Source organism: Medicago truncatula, chromosome 2, assembly GCF_003473485.1.
Source record: "Medicago truncatula cultivar Jemalong A17 chromosome 2, MtrunA17r5.0-ANR, whole genome shotgun sequence".
NCBI lineage: Eukaryota > Viridiplantae > Streptophyta > Magnoliopsida > Fabales > Fabaceae > Medicago > Medicago truncatula.
In genome coordinates, this window is record NC_053043.1 from 1357954 (window position 1) to 1375401 (window position 17448).

A 17448-nucleotide genomic window follows, 5' to 3' on the forward strand; every position below is an offset into this window, starting at 1 on the left:
TGTCCTGCACAAATCAATATCAACCTATTTTGTATAACCAAGGCTCACGATTGATTGTAACTAACAATGTCTTACAAGAAATTTCAATTGTTCTCTATAATTTCACGATTGATTCTCAATATCTTATACTTGCTTTTACACATCATTATAATTGATGTTATGTATTTGACATAAATTAGATGTCGATAAATAAGTTAACCAATCCATGCCAAACCCATTTCTTGGACTCTTGTGTTTTTTAAGATCAGTTAGTTCTTCACCCAATTTTACACGTAGTTTTGTCTTTATTTATAACTATAATTAGAATGCCCTTGATCATGATCTTATACCAGAAGGGAAGGAACCTAATTCACAAATAGACAATATCATGAAAGGATTGCATCCTTGTGGTGCTTGAAAAGCATACAAGAAAACTAGCTACCAAATATGCAAAAACATAATTAAAAAAAAACTATGAAGTCTTAAATGTTAATTTATCATTCAATGTTCATTTGCCAGCTTCCTTTATCATTTGATAAAATGTTAAGCTCTTAGAACTAAATTAGCACATGAAATATAAAGAAATGCTTTCTCAGTTTTACATATATCATCTAAGCAACACTTGTCAGTGTTTTTTGACAAAGTTGATGTCCCGGAAATTTAATCGACTGACATTAAAAGACACCAATTAATGTTGATAATTTAGGTGTATGGGACCAAAACCTGAGTTGATGTCCCGGAAATTTAAGTGACTACCAAATTAAAGGACATAAATTGATGTAGGTGTATGGAAAGAGATACTGATTCATGTAACATGTCGGTAGTATTGGAAAGATATACAAATCTAAATAAGACTAGTATTTATTTATCCATTATCCACTTTGTTTCCAATCCAACAATAGTTCACACTAAAATCAAACTGATTCATGCAAGATGGATTTACTAGCTGGAACAAAGAAGCCACATGCTCTTCTAATCCCATTTCCAACACAAGGTCACATAAATCCATTTCTCAAACTGGCAAAAATACTTCACAACAAAGGCTTCTACATAACATTTGTCAACACTGAATTCAACCACAAACGCTTACTCAAATCCATAGGTCCTAATGTTGTCAATTGTTTGCAAGATTTCCAATTTGAAACCATCCCAGATGGTCTCCCTCCCACAAACAACATGGATGCAACTCAAAGCATTCCTGATCTTTGTGACTCTACAAGTAAAAACTGTTTGGTACCATTTTGTAAACTTGTATCAAAACTCAATGATCCTCCAGTTACTTGCATAATATCAGATGGTGTCATGTCTTTCACTATTCAAGCTTCTCGGCAATTTGGGTTGCCTAATGTTCTCTTTTGGGCTCATAGTGCTTGTGTTTTCATGAGCTACAAACAAATCAAGAATCTCACGGAAAGAGGCCTAACACCACTTAAAGGTATATACTGCACAGTGCACACCTTTACAATGTTCACTCTAATATGGTTATATTTTTTTGTCTAACCCTTCGATTTTCAGCGGAAAAGTAGCCTGTTAATTTAGAGTTTGTCTAGGAGATAAGTAAATTCAGATACAATGATGTTTCACTAAGGATTCAAATTCGGATTCTCCTGAACGGTTTGTCCTTAACTAATGCTCATTAGCCACTCGTGTTCAACTAAATGGTTATAATTTGATTCATATTCTTAACATATGGGTTGGGCCTAACTCGATCCTTACAAAGCTAGGGCTTATCCAATGTAGGACTTCTCAACACCCCTACAGCCTAGGACTAGACATATGGAGCGTGACCTGAGTGACTCTATAGCGGGTGGCCCAATGGATATTGGATTAGTTTTTATACCCTCTAAAAATTTGAGTTGGTCCTAACTCTATTCTTACAAAATCGACTTGTAAATATATATTTAGGTCTTATTTCATTCAATGTGAGATTTCTCGACACATAGAAATGCTAATGTACGTTTTTTTATGTTAATTTGCAGATGCGAGTTATCTGACAAATGGACATTTAGACACCATCATAGACTGGATCCCTGGCATGAAGAACATTACTTTAAGAAACCTTCCAGGCATATATCACACAACAGATCCAAATGATACACTTTTGGACTTTGTTACAGAACAAATAGAAGCAGCTTCAAAAGCTTCTGCTATTATTCTACCAACTTTTGATGCCCTGGAGTATGATGTATTGAATGAGCTCTCCACAATGTTTCCTAAACTCTACACATTAGGCCCACTTGATTTGTTCCTTGATAAAATTTCAGAAAATAATGGATTTGAATCTATTCAATGCAATTTGTGGAAAGAAGAGAGTGAGTGTCTCAAATGGCTAGATTCACAGGAAGAAAATTCTGTTCTCTATGTGAATTTTGGAAGTGTTATAGTCATGAAGTATAACCAGCTAGTTGAATTGGCATGGGGATTAGCAAATAGCAAGAAAAAGTTCTTGTGGGTGATTAGGCCTGATTTAGTTAAGGGTGAAAGTGAAACATTGCTTGTGCCACAAGAAATTGTGGAAGAAACCAAAGATAGAGGACTAATGGTAGGTTGGTGTCCACAAGAGAAAGTTCTAAAGCACAAAGCAGTGGGAGGGTTTTTGAGTCACTGTGGTTGGAATTCAACAATTGAAAGTATAAGTAATGGGGTGCCTTTGATTTGCTGTCCAATTTTCAATGACCAAATTCTGAATTGCAAGTACATTTGTAGTGAATGGAAATTTGGAATGGCTATGGATAGTGATAATGTAACAAGAGATGAAGTGGAGAAGCTAGTGGTAGAGTTAATAGAGGGTGAAAAGGGTAAGGAGATGAGGATAAAAGCAATTGAGTGGAAGAAAATGGCAGAAGAAGCAACCAATGTTGATGGTTCATCCTCTTTGAATTTGGAAAAATTGGTAAGTGAAGTGCTGCTCTTCAAGAGTTAAGGCTTACAAGTTCAATTTAGATATTGCTGCAAATAAAATCTTCCTGAAGATGATTTTGATTTATTTCCAAATCGCGTTAATGCGAGATTGGTGCTGCTAACTCAGTGGTAATAACTTACTTAGTCATGTAATCCCTTAAAGACATTGAATTTCTCCTTATTCATGTTGTACCTAGGGTCATTGTTTGAATGCTTTACTGGTTTTGTTTTGGCAAATTATTTTTCTTCTTGTATTATTATTTTTTTTTTTTGACAAATTATTGTATTTTGTTTTTTCTGATGAGTTGACAAATTCGTGTATTATCTCTAATAATTGACTTATAGGTCATATTATAGGAAAAAGCAGAAACTTTGGAGAGACACCTAGGATTATCTGTAATCTCGATACTCCAAAATCAAATCTTATGATATAGATAGATACCTTTAAAATACTATGTTTTTTTCCCTTGACCAAAACCTTTGAAAAACTAACATTTGTTTTTTAAAATTAGCCTAATGATTAAAATTTCATTTTAAATTGAATAAGTGGGAAATTCGGTTTGAATTTTGATCTGAGGTTATTTCCAATAGATGAGACATTTGAAACGTCTAAATCAGCTGTTCAACTGGCCAATTATTTTTTATCAACGTAGATAAATAATGTTTTCTAGTGTCTTTGACTTCTTTAAGTTTTTTAATATACTAATGACATTATTTTCTAAACTATAAAACCAAACAAATAGTACTAATTAACCTATTTCTAAAATACTTTGCTCTTCTTTAAAAAAAAAAAAATACTTTGCTCTGCCTTGAAAAAAAAAAAAACTATGCAATATGCGTGTCCACATCATCAAAATCTTATGTGGCAAAAACTACTTGAAAGTATCAAAATAAGAATGTTTTACGGAAATCATGGGTAGTGGTGTTATGTTACCGATCCTGAAGGTTTCGTGAAAGAGAAATGATATTTGAACAATCAATTTTTGACAACTTTTATGAAAACTTTCTCTTTCATACTCACATTATATTTTTACTTTATTTCTCTATTGCTTTGGTTTTTGTGCCAATCACTCATTTTCTTTGTAAAATTTTAGTTGTTGCAAAGGTTGTTATATAAAATGATGTTCAAATAACACAACTCTTCGTGAAAATGCCTCTCGCTATACTTAGCATTACGCTTAAAATAATTACTATTACTTTCATTAAATAATTAATAAAATATATATATTTTTTTACTTAAAAATAAATATTAACTTACATAGCAGTTCATAATAAAATTTGAAAGTTATGTTGGAATAATAATCACAATTTTTTTTATCAATAAGAAAATGTTCAATTAAAATTTGGTTGATTACAACAAAATAATAATTAATATAATAAATGTTTCCATTAATATTTGGCTTAATTGCATGTTTGATTCCTTATGTTTATTTTAGGTTTTAAATTGGTCCCTTGTATTTTACAAATTTTAAGTTGGTCTCTTACATTTTAAAAGTTTTAAGTTGGTCTAAAATGTTATTCACGTTGAAATAAGTTAGTCCCTTTAGCGACATGATATTGAGTTTAATAATACAAAAAAATTAAAAAAAATGTTTTAAAATTGATTTTCTAAATAAATTAAATTTCATCACTAATATTCTCAACCCGAATCTCTAACGGTCGAGTAGTGAAGAGACTAACTTATTCTAAGATGAGTAACATTTTGGACCAACTTGAAACTTTTAAAACATAAGAGACCAACTTAAAACCTAAAATAAACATGAGAGACCAAACATACAATTAAATCTTAATATTTAAATGTTTTAAAAAGAAAAGTTGATAGCGAAATTGTATAATATATACATATATGGATGTTCGAACTTGAACATTATTTATATTGTCGGGGTTCAAACCATAAACATTATATTTATTCATCTTAATGTGTGTTTGTTTTCACGGTGAATACCCACCAAACGAGCGTTTTTCCAAACTCTCCAAATTGGAGCTTCTCTATTTTCAAGTTGAGACTGCCTCTGGACTCAAAATTAAATGACAGGACGTGTTTCCAAATAGATGCTTACAAAAGTTAATTTATAGGCAAATTCTATGGTACACCCAATAATATGAGTGTATTGGTACACCAAATCCTTAAATATAGTTAAATGGGTTATTTTTTTGTAGGAAAAAAATATTTTCTATCACCTATAATTATAATAACTAAATCTTATTTACCAAAAACGTCAACACAGTAAAATTTGATTTTTCTGAATTCCTATTACTCATAATAAAGAATTTTGATTATTTTTTACAATAAAATGAAAAAAAAAATTAGTATGATTTTTCTAAAAAATGAAATGATATTTTTTCTTATAAAATGATATTTTCTAAAATATATATGTCAACAAACACCTATTTCTTTCATAAAAAATTATAGTTAATTTATAAAAATGTAAGCGAGAGTACTGGTACACCTTAATTTGCGGGTGTACCGTAGAAGTTCCTATAGATTAACTTATGTTTATTTATTCTTCCATTAGTTTAATAAGTTAATCTATAACCAGCGTTTGTGTGGTATGCGAGGTTCTCGTGGAAGTTTGCTTTGCGTTTGCGCAGAATGCATGCAAAAAGTGTTACTATATCTTCAACTCTTGCATACTCACTCTTCCTATTCACATCTTCATTTCTTGCATATTCATCCTAGTTGCTATTCATACCTTCCAAATTACAAATCCAAGTCTTGATGGGTTCTACTGTTAATGAAGAAGATAGTAACAAACCTCTTCATATTGTAATGCTCCCATGGCTAGCTATGGGACATATATACCCTTACTTTGAAGTAGCCAAAATTCTAGCTTCAAAGGGTCACACTGTCACCTTCATCAACTCCCCTAAAAACATTGACCAAATGCCAAAAACACCCAAAACCATTGAACCATTCATCAAATTGGTAAGATTGCCTTTACCACACATAGAGCAACTCCCACCAGGTGCAGAAAACACTATGGACATTCCAATAAACATGAACAAATACCTTGAACTAGCCTATCAAGGTCTTCAAGATGATGTTACTGAGATTCTCAAAACATCAAAACCTGATTGGGTTTTCTATGATTATGGTACTGTTTGGTTAGCACCAATAGCTAAAAGCCTAAACATAGCTTCTGTTCATTACAGCATAACACCAGCTTGGAACATATGTTTTTTTGATCGACCTAAGGATCAAATCAAAACAAATTTCGAAATTCAAGACATATGTGGCCCACATAAATGGCTTCCTTTTCAAACAACTATTCATCTCAAACCTTATGAGCTTATTAGAGCTTTCACAGCTCTTAGAGATGAATCAGGTAACATGCCTGATTCTGGTCTCAACAATGCTTATTCAAGTTGTGATCTTTTACTTCTCAGAACCTCGAGAGAGCTTGAAGGTGAATGGTTGGATTATATCTCTGAACAGTACAATGTTCCTGTTGTTCCTGTTGGGTTGATTCCACCTTCTATGCAGATAAGAGATGATGAAGAGGAAGAGAACAATCCTGATTGGGTGAAAATCAAAGGGTGGTTGGATTCAAGAGAATCATCTTCTGTTGTTTACATTGGATTTGGGAGTGAGTTGAAGTTGAGTCAGGAAGATTTAACTGAGTTGGCTTATGGAATTGAGCTTTCTGGGTTGTCTTTCTTTTGGACTTTGAAGAATCTGAAAGAGGGTACACTTGAATTACCTGAAGGATTCGAGGAAAGGACGAAAGAACGCGGAATTGTTTGGAAGACATGGGCACCTCAGCTTAAGATCTTAGCTCATGGAGCAATTGGTGGATGTATGAGTCATTGTGGTTCTGGTTCTGTTATTGAAAAGGTTCATTTTGGCCATGTTCTTGTGACACTGCCTTATTTGCTTGACCAGTGTTTGTTTTCAAGGGCATTGGTGGAAAAGGAAGTGGCTGTTGAAGTACCAAGGAGTGAGGAAGATGGGTCTTTTACTAGGGACTCTGTGGCTCACTCATTGAGGTTGGCAATTGTGGATGAGGAAGGAAGTAGTTTCAGGAACAATGCTAAAGAGTTGGGGAAGGTTTTCAGTTCAAAAGATATTCACAATCAATATATTGATGACTTTATTGCTGCTCTTTACAAGTATAGGGTTCCTTCCAATTCCAACAACTAAGTAGACTAGTAATTTTGTATCATGTGTTTCCCTTCTTCTCATAATCAATATATTTATTGTGATTTTTGTTTTGCAATAAAAGGTTTTATTTTAGTTTCCTTCTTCTCAGTTTTGTAACAAAAATGTTAATTGGCCATCCTTCTATATCTGATTTGTGATATGGCACTTTTTTTTACAAAAAATTGTATCTCTAGACTAATCATTCTCTTAATTTCATATTGGTGAAAATTGCTTCAAAGGACTGTAGTTGATTATCAAGTATCAACTTCTGCATTTGCATATCACAAACTTGGCAGCAGAAGTAGACTAGAATTCAATTATGTGGTATGAAAGTTTTACATAAATAAAGATCATAAATGGTATGCATGTTTGAACAAAATAACCAGATCATAAACCAATTTTTTTTTTTTGTCATTTTGTACACTTGTGACATTGTGGTTGGCCAATGTCGTCAGATGACATTGACACCCCAATGTCACCCAAATGTTTTCCGAAAATGTGTTGGTGGGTAGAAGAAATTCTAATCTCTACCTATGCTATTTTGTATTTAATTCTTGGATTCATGAATGTAAAAAAAAAAATATTACTAAGGAAGAAAATTTACCTCTTAGTTAGATGGCAAAAGATGCTCTTAATATTCAACTGAAGTGCAAATAAGAAATTCAAGAACAGATATAAATAAATAATATAAATCAAAACAAGGCACTTTGAAAACGACAACAAAAAATTTGCTAAACTTTAAAATTAAAAAATTCTTAATTGGCTCCCTCAAAAAAAAAAAAAAATTCTTAATTGGCTCTCTAAACTTTTAAACAAATTGTAAATGGTCCCTACCTACAACATAATTAGCCCGAAGTTAAACAAGTACATTGTTCACAAGTCATAATTCAACCGTTAAGAATGTTGAATTTTTTAGGTCAAACCTCATGGTTTGAATCCTGATTTCTTTACTTATATGTGTGTCTAATAATTTTCATTTCGTTTATGAAAAATAAATATAACCAAGCTAACATTTATTATTATTTATTATTTTGTCTTTCATTTATATTCTTGCATAAATTTTGATGAAGAGTTTTGACACTCATCTCGGTTCTACCCAATTATTATTATTATTGGTGCGTGTAGATGATATCCGATTCAGACCGCAGACTTGCCTAACCCCTAAATAAACAAACAAATGTGTGTCTCCTTGACTTACTCGTGCACAATTTAGCGGAATAAATTAGTAGATGCGCGTTTCGCATGCCACTACCATCCATTTCTATTTCTTCCCTATAATAATATGCCATCATCCTTCAAAAAAAGAATATGCCATCTTTTTCATGTATTGCAGCAACAACATTCATTCATTCATGGATAACAAGAAAAACAAACCTCTTCATGTTGTCATGTTTCCATGGATAGCCATGGGACACATGTACCCATGTTTTGAGGTTTCCAAGATTCTTTCACAAAATGGTCACTTTGTCACACTCATATCTACTCCTTCAATCATAGATCGTCTTCCTAAACTCTCACAAACCCTTTCACCATTTTTTAATCTCATCAAACTTCCCTTATCATCTTACATTGACAAAAACCATCTTCCAACAAATGCAGATTCAACCATGGACATTCCCTCCAACAAACTCTATTACCTTAAACTAGCCTATGATTCTCTTCAAGAATCTGTAGCTGAGATACTCAAAACTTCAAATCCTGATTGGGTTTTCTATGATTTTGCAGCTAGTTGGTTACCACAGTTAGCAAAAGGTTTGAATTTGAACATATCATGTTGTTATTTCAGTCCTTGTCCTGCATGGAGCATATGTTTCTTTGATACACCAAAAAAACAACTTGGTGATGATTCTGCAGCTATTAGAACAAATGCAGAAGATTACTATGGTCCACCTAAATGGATTTCTTTTCCTACAAAGATTGGTTTAAGGCCTTATGAGGTAAGAAAATTGCTTGAAGATATCAAAGTTAATGAAACAGGGGCTTCCCCTGTTTTTGATCTAAACAGAGCAAATTCAGATTGTGACATGTTTGTTATTAGAAGCTCAAGAGATCTTGAAGGAGAATGGTTAGATTTTCTTGGTGAGTTTTACAACAAGCCTGTGATTCCTGTTGGATTGCTTCCACCAAGAAGAGATTCTTCTGATGAGGTAGAAGATAGTCCTGATTGGATTCAAATCAAAGCATGGTTAGACACACAAAAGAGTTCATCTGTTGTTTATATTGCATTTGGGAGTGAGGTGAAATTGAGCCAAGAAAATCTCAATGAATTAGCTCTTGGGATTGAGAATTCTAAATTACCTTTCTTTTGGGTTTTGAGAGATTTGAAAAATGGTTTTGTTGAGTTACCAAATGGGTTTGAGGATAGGACAAAAGATCATGGTATAGTGTGGAAAAGTTGGGCCCCACAACCTAAGATCTTAGGTCATGGTTCAGTTGGTGGTTGTTTGACTCATTGTGGTTCAGGTTCAATGATAGAAAATCTTTATTTTGGACATGTTCTTGTTATGTTGCCTTTTTTATTGGATCAAGCTTTGTATTCAAGAGTAATGCAAGAGAAGAAAGTTGGAATTGAGATAGTGAGGAATGAAGAAGATGGATCATTTACAAGGAATTCAGTTGCTAAGGCATTGAGATTTACCATGGTTGATGAAGAGGGAAGTGATTATAGGAAGAATGCTAAAGAGATAGGGAAGAAATTTAGTAACAAGGAGCTTCATAATCAATACATTGAAAACTTCATTTCTTCACTTCAAAATCACAATTCATAGGAATGTTTAGAAGTAATTAAGTAAACATTCATTTGAATTGAAATAAAAACCTTTGATTCAACTTGTGGAGATAGGACAAAAAGGTTGTTATTTGTTTGTGTGTAGGGCATATCTGTTCACTTGCCTCACCTTAATTCTTTCAGGTCATTGCCATTAATTTCTACATTTGACCAATTTGTAAGCATCAGCCCTTTAGAAATTCAATATACATAAATTGGTGGGGTGAATCAAATCTAAAATTTTAGTGTGATACAAATTTGTATTCCTTCCAATCACATTTATAATCAAAAAACATTTTCTTAGGTTTATTGAATGAATAGTCAATGTATCTGGTCTATAAATATGATCAGATACATAAATTATTCAATGAATCTAAAATATTATTTTTTAGTTATAAATGTGACGGAGGGAGTAATTTCTTCATATAATATTCTTGTTGAATGTGAAACTTAGTCGATGATTCGGTTAATAGTCTTATTAACGATTCACTTTTTCTTAAAATGATTAAGCCGGTATAAATGAATTTCGTCTCTATGCTATGAGATTTTAACTACTTCAAAGAGTATTAGTTCTTCAAACGATTAGGTCAATAGAAAAGAACTGCGTCAATGCTACGAGTCCTTTAACTACTTCAAAGAGTATTAAATGGGGTAAATAATTTTAAGAACTAAAATGCGAAGAAAAATATAAGTAAAATGTTAGAGGCATATAAACATAAAATAAGTTGTTTGATTGATTGAGTGTGTCGATGGTAAAATTTACAAGTGATAGTTACAAACCAAGATACTAGAGTCTATATGCTATGAGATTTTTTTTTTGTGCTAAAAAAAAAAATTTACAAACCAAGATACTAGAGTCTATGTCCTATCATCCATGATCTTGACCAACTAAAATAGTGCCCTCATTTCTCTCAAAAAAAAAAAAAATAGTGCCCTCATCGTTACTCGACTATATAAACTATAGTCACATGATCGTGTGCATGCTTCCTAAAAAAATTGTTGTGGGGATTATCCCTTATTTTCTTAAATAAATAAATTTAATGACAAGAAGTGGACGATATTAAGTCCTCTAAAAAAATGGACGTTAAGGATGAATTATTGGCATGCTCTGAGTTAGAACCCTTCTTATTGCAGCAATGACTAGAATGACTCTTTTCAGAGTCAAGTTAAAATCAATTTTAACACCTTCAAAACAATTATACATAAGTAAAAAAATCAATTTTGACACCTTCAAAATTGAAACATACTTGAAGAATAAGTTTGTGTCTAAAAAACAATTTTAGAATCAAGAGATCTAGATTCTTGCTTCAAGTTAAAATTAATTCTCCAATTCTAAATACAAAATCAATTTTTCAAAAAGAGTAACCAACAACAACATCAACAATCAAGTCTTTTTTCATTAAGTGGGGTCGGCTACTTCAAAAGAGTAATCAAATATATCAAAATCTATTACTCCCTCCGTCCCTAATTATAAGATCCTTTGGAGAATTTTTTTTGTCCCTTTTTATAAGACCCCTTTGTTATTTCCAACTACATTAATTATTTCTTTACATACATGCCCCTATTTATTATACATCTTTTTCTTCAATCAGCAATAAGTAGCATATGGAAAACATAAACTAACTCTCTCTCTTAAGGATAAAATTGTAAAAACAATAGTGATTACAAACAACTTTAATACAAATATCCGCTTTCTTAATTCCCGTAATTTTAGCAAAAGAGTCTTATAATTAGGGACGGAGGGAGTATAAAATTTATCCCTAATAATCAAACCAAACATAGTTGAATATACTCCATCCGTTTCAAAATGAGTGTCACTTTAGCAAAAAAAAAATTGTTTCAAAATGAATGTCACTTTGCATTTCCAATACAACTTTAATTTTTTTCTCCCAATTTTACCCTCAATAAATACTTCAACTTTTCTCTTAAACAATTTTCAATGCAACTTTAAGTTTGTCTTTTTCTTGTGCAGTTTAGTAAAAGTGTCATGGCTAATGATTATTTTATTCCATTACTTAATTTGTGTGCAATTAACTAAAACGACATTCATTTTAAAAAAGATGGTGTAAATTTCTTGCGGTCAACAAAGGCCGCATTCACGACATTATTGATCGTTGGGTCGAGATTAGATTTCTAACAATTTTTTTTTTATTTTTAAAAAACTACTGAAATCTAATATTTAATTTCTGCAATGCTGGATCTTGATATAATGGTCATCAATGTTAGAATGGTTTTTTATGACCGCAAGGAATCCATATTTTACATAGTCACCGTAATATTGACTTCAACAACGTTAGAATTTCTCAGCAAACAGCCAAGCACCACCACGTGACAAGAGAGAAGAACCAACACCAACAGTGAAAGAATCAATCCCAAAAGGCCAAAACACAATCTTCTTTCTATTTTACACTAAAATAATCATTGCATGGCTCTCGTGGAAGAGCATAGCCTCCTCGTGGAAATAAAATAACGTTGGATTGGATGTGTTTTTTACAAGTAATAATATATTTGAATGCGTGTCACACGTGGCAGTGATTGTTTATACAAAAATAACTTTATATTAATTAAAAAAAATAACTTTATATTAATTAAGACTTCGACTGCTACTATATCTTCAACTCTTGCATACTCTTCCTAATCATATCTTCAACTTTTACATATTCTTTCTACTCATACATACCAAACAAATCCAAGTCTCCATGGGTTCAATTGCTAATGAAGATAGCAACAAACCTCTTCATATTGTAATGCTCCCATGGCTGGCTATGGGACACATATACCCTTACTTTGAAGTAGCCAAAATTCTAGCTTCAAAGGGTCACACTGTCACCTTCATCAACTCCCCTAAAAACATTGACCAAATGCCAAAAACACCCAAAACCATTGAACCATTCATTAAATTGGTAAGATTGCCTTTACCACACATAGAGCAACTCCCACCAGGCGCAGAAAACACTATGGACATTCAACCAAACATGAACCGTTTCCTTAAGCAAGCCTATGAAGGTCTTCAAGATGATGTTACTGAGATTCTCAAAACATCAAAACCTGATTGGGTTTTCTATGATTTTGCAAGTGGTTGGTTGGCACCAATAGCTAAAAGCCTCAACATAGCTGCTGCTCATTACAACATAACACCAGCTTGGAACAAATGTTTCTTTGATCCACCAAAGGATCAAGTCAAAACAAATTTCAAACTTGAAGACATGTGTGGCCCACCAAAATGGGTTCCTTTTCAAACAACCATTCATCTCAAACCTTATGAGATTATTCGAGCTTTTACAGCTCTTAGAAATGAATCAGGTGGAATAGCTGGTTTTGATCTCAACAAAGCTTATTCGAGTTGTGATCTTTTTCTTCTCAGAACCTCAAGAGAACTTGAAGGTGAATGGTTGGATTATATCTCTGAACAGTACAAGGTTCCTGTCGTTCCTGTTGGGTTGCTTCCACCATCTATGCAGATAAGAGACGATGAAGAGGAAGAGAACAATCCTGATTGGGTGAAAATCAAAGGGTGGTTGGATTCAAGAGAATCATCTTCTGTTGTTTACATTGGATTTGGGAGTGAGTTGAAGTTGAGTCAGAATGATTTAACTGAGTTGGCTCATGGAATTGAGCTTTCTGGGTTGTCTTTCTTTTGGGCTTTGAAGAATCTGAAAGAGGGTACACTTGAATTACCTGAAGGATTTGAGGAAAGAACGAAAGAACGCGGAATTGTTTGGAAGACATGGGCACCTCAGCTTAAAATCTTAGCTCATGGAGCAATTGGTGGATGTATGAGTCACTGTGGTTCTGGTTCTGTTATTGAGAAGGTTCATTTCGGCCATGTTCTTGTGACACTGCCTTATTTGCTTGACCAATGTTTGTTTTCAAGGGCATTGGTGGAAAAGGGAGTGGCTGTTGAGGTACCAAGGAGTGAGGAAGATGGGTCTTTTACTAGGGACTCTGTGGCTCACTCATTGAGGTTGGCAATTGTGGATGAGGAAGGAAGTAGTTTCAGGAACAATGCTAAAGAGTTGGGGAAAGTTTTCAGTTCAAAAGATATTCATAATCAATATATTGATGATCTCATTGCTGCTCTTTACAAGTATAGGAATCCTTCCAATTCCAACAACTAGGTAGACTGAGTTCATATCATGTGTTTCCCTTTGTTATTGTGATTTTTGTTTTACAATAAAGGTTTATTAGGTTCCCCCTTTTCAATTTTGTAACAAAAATGTTGGTTGACCATCTCTATATACGGCACTGTGGTTTACAAAAAAATGTATCTCTAGTCATTCTTCTCCTAATTTCTATGTTGGTGAAATGGCCTGAGAGGATTGTATTTGATGATCAAGTATAAACTTTTGCAATTGCATATCTCAAACATAGCAGAAGTAGACTAGAATTCAAATATGTGGCATGAAAGTTTTCCATAAATAAAGATCATAAATGGTATGCATGTTTGAACAAAATAACCAGATCATAAACCAATTGAAAATGTGTTGGTCTGGGCTGAAAAAAATTATAATCTCTTAACTATGCTATTTTGTATATAATTCTTGGATTCATGTTTGTCAAAAAAATACTACTAAGGAAGGAATCTTGCATGACTGTGTCTCAGGAAATTTACTTTAGTTAGATGACAAGAGATGCTCTGTATATTACAACAGTCAAGAAAGCAAACAAAATTAGAAACCAGTTGTCAAATATATTCACCTGAAGTGCAACTAAGAAATTCAAGAGCAGCTCTATGCAAGACACTTTGACAAATGACAACACCAAATTTCCATCCCATACCTCAACATTCTAGTTGTTATCAACCAAATCATTTTTGAAGGACAACTGAAGGTATCAATCTATGCAACTGCTGGTATAGAGGTGACAAATGTGACGAGAAAGTTAATAAACAGAACATTTAATAAATAAACTAAAAGTTAAAATCAAAGGTCATCGAACCTAAACATAAGAATAATAGGCAAGTCTCATAAAGCTAGGATGCTCTCCAAGCCTGATTTAAACTTACAAATAAAGAGGTCAAATGAAGGAAAAAGAAGTTATGAAATAGAAAACAATCTGCCCATCTTTTAAAATTGTAGCTTCCAAAAATCGTAGAAAATTTAGGAAATAAACAAAACACCTTTGAATGCGACAGATGAATAAAATATATGACCTGTATGTAAGTCACACAAAATAAGAAAGGAAAGCCTTCCTTGTTTCATAGATGTAATAAAAAAGTACATAAGGCAAGTACCCTATTACTAGGAAACTTTGTTAAAATACATATTGTTTCCAAGATAAACCAATCTTACAATGAAGTTAGACAATAGCTTTTGTAAGCATTTCTATTAAATGGAAAAATTAACGAAATGAACCAAACAGAACCCATACTTCTAAGGAAGAAATACTATACACCTAAACTACTCTTCCATTGTTCTGTTTATCTATAATGCTCCAAAATTGTAATGAGCATTTCTCGATAAACCAACCTCTCAGTATGCATACAACAATTCAAATGTAAACATAAAAATTACCTTCCACAACAATATTAGAAAGAGGAGTAACAAATCCATATCTAACTAATACATTCACGGTTAAGAAGGAGGTGTAGGATGCAATGATGACAGTGGGAGCCTCTCCTTTCTAAGTTCCTTGACAATAGCAGCAAGTGCTTCAGGATTGACCCCAAGATCACAGAGGGCAATGAGAATAGAAAGTGCATGACGGTCTAAACCCGTGTCGAGTATATTGGACATGTGAAATGCCAGGTCCAAAGATTCTCGTGCACTTCTGGCAGCTTCTGGATCCATGCTTAAAGCTGAGATGTGAATAAGATGTTTACCGATCAGAATTGCGAATAAATAAACAACTAAACACAAGTTAAAATTACCCTGCAAACTACTGTCTGAAACCTATAGTCAAATGTTTTAAAAATGGGAGCGAAAGTTGAACTGGCGAGACCCCTATTCGATGAATATAATGCTAAACTTCATGATAACTGATGCACTGTGATAACTTATAAAATAAAATCCATAACAAATAAACAAAAATATCCATGACAAATACATTAAAATCCATAACAAAGATAAGTCTTCCTAATATATATTAAAACATCAAATCTCATGTGGATCATACAATCAACTATGGGTGCCTGGTGGATCAAGTGGACCAATATCACCACTTCAAATAACACAACAGGATCAATGAAAAATTTGATATGAATAGGAAGAACAAAAAACACAGTAAGGTCACAAACTTCATACAACATAAACTAAGTCAACTAACAAAGAGTATTGACAGTACAGCCTATTTCATTGACGTTCACAAACTTCATTCAACTTTACAGCCTGTTAGTTTATTTAAAGTTGGAATAGGACTAGAGTCCCATTTTCCTAAGGCTTTGTTTGCGAGTTTGGAGGGGAAGGCTTAGGAAAAAAGGAATGAGCAAGTGGAAGAAATAGAAGAAAATGGGAGAGGAGGGCTTTGGGGGGTTAACTTTTCTTCATAATACAAAACCCTCCTCATTTGGAGGAACTAAAAAATTGTATTGGAGGAGGGTTTTGGGGGGTTAATAAGAATTCTTCAAATTTAATTTATGTTGTTATAATATTTTTAAAATTAAAAATAAAGTAATCATATGCATTAATTTACCATTCTCTAAAAAACTACTCTTTTAAAAAATTTGTAAGATTTCTCTATTTTTCTTCATATTTTGCACCCCTCAAAGCCTTTCCTTTCCTTCCCCTCCAAACTCGCAAACAAAGCCTAAAAGTCTTCCTAATTGCCTTATGTGAGAGATTCCGTTGATACCACTGGTTTTCCAATATGGATCACATAATTAGGTGTCGCCAAAAGAATAACATGTGCAATTTGATTGATAAAACATGTTAGGCAAACTACTATTTTAAAAATTGATTTGGTTATTTATAATAAAATGTGATGATGGATCATGAATGAATATCTAATGACTCCTATTATAACTTAACTTTAAAATAAAACTAAAGTCATGAGTAATCTGTTCTTCACTGGACATTTCAGATCTGCATTTTTGTGACCGCATAAAATCCAATCCTCAAGGTTGAGTACTTGGAGCAGGTTCTTAGAGAAGCACACACTCGCCCAAGGATTCAGGGCATTGTAATGTGGACAACATGGTCACGAGAAGATTGTAAGATTTGCTTACTAGATAACAATTTCAAGGAACCCACTTGTATCTGATGAGTGAAAGTGTGATTATTATTGATAGGGTGACTAAATTATAATTCTTAATAGCCATTAAAAAGAGAAACATGGAGGAACCCATTTTCCCCACACCATCACTCGTAGGCAAGTTCTTGAAATTAACATCTAGTAAGCAGATCTTACAATATTTTGGTCATCACCGTGTCCTCCACACTACTCGAAGTACTCTAACAACAGAATTGTTACAAGCAGTCACAAAAATGAAAATCTTAAATGTTGAATGAAGAAGATTAAATTAATTGTATTTAAAAGTAAAGTTAGAATATGAGTGTTTTGATATTGATTCAACATATAAGATTTTATTATAAGTAACAAAATGAAGTTATAAATTGAACTGGTAACATGAGAAATGATAGATTCTAATTATGCGATTCTTCATTCCAAGTTTAAATGGGATTAACAATAAGAATTAATAATAATAATAATAATAAATCACAGA

General features: G+C 32.9%; 4 protein-coding genes across 4 annotated transcripts; all 4 read left to right on the plus strand.

Annotated features, from left to right (window-relative positions):
• Positions 1 to 773: 773 nt before the first annotated feature.
• Positions 774 to 3128, plus strand: LOC11429235 (7-deoxyloganetin glucosyltransferase). The gene is made up of 2 exons (XM_003593093.3): positions 774 to 1414; positions 1959 to 3128. Exons 1-2 carry the CDS (start codon positions 913 to 915, stop codon positions 2900 to 2902), a joined length of 1446 nt encoding a protein of 481 aa, XP_003593141.1. The 5' UTR covers positions 774 to 912; the 3' UTR covers positions 2903 to 3128.
• A 2380-nt stretch (positions 3129 to 5508) lies between these two features.
• Positions 5509 to 7114, plus strand: LOC11429236 (soyasaponin III rhamnosyltransferase). The gene has a single exon (XM_003593094.4). The coding sequence runs from the start codon at positions 5600 to 5602 to the stop codon at positions 7019 to 7021; it is 1422 nt and encodes a 473-aa protein (XP_003593142.1). The 5' UTR covers positions 5509 to 5599; the 3' UTR covers positions 7022 to 7114.
• Positions 7115 to 8272: 1158 nt separating this feature from the next.
• LOC11429237 (soyasaponin III rhamnosyltransferase) lies at positions 8273 to 10097 on the plus strand. The gene has a single exon (XM_003593095.4). It carries the CDS (start codon positions 8344 to 8346, stop codon positions 9787 to 9789), a length of 1446 nt encoding a protein of 481 aa, XP_003593143.2. The 5' UTR covers positions 8273 to 8343; the 3' UTR covers positions 9790 to 10097.
• A 2295-nt stretch (positions 10098 to 12392) lies between these two features.
• On the plus strand, positions 12393 to 14154 carry LOC11420634 (soyasaponin III rhamnosyltransferase). Its single transcript, XM_003593096.4, has one exon. The coding sequence runs from the start codon at positions 12488 to 12490 to the stop codon at positions 13904 to 13906; it is 1419 nt and encodes a 472-aa protein (XP_003593144.1). The 5' UTR covers positions 12393 to 12487; the 3' UTR covers positions 13907 to 14154.
• The last annotated feature ends 3294 nt before the right edge of the window (positions 14155 to 17448 follow it).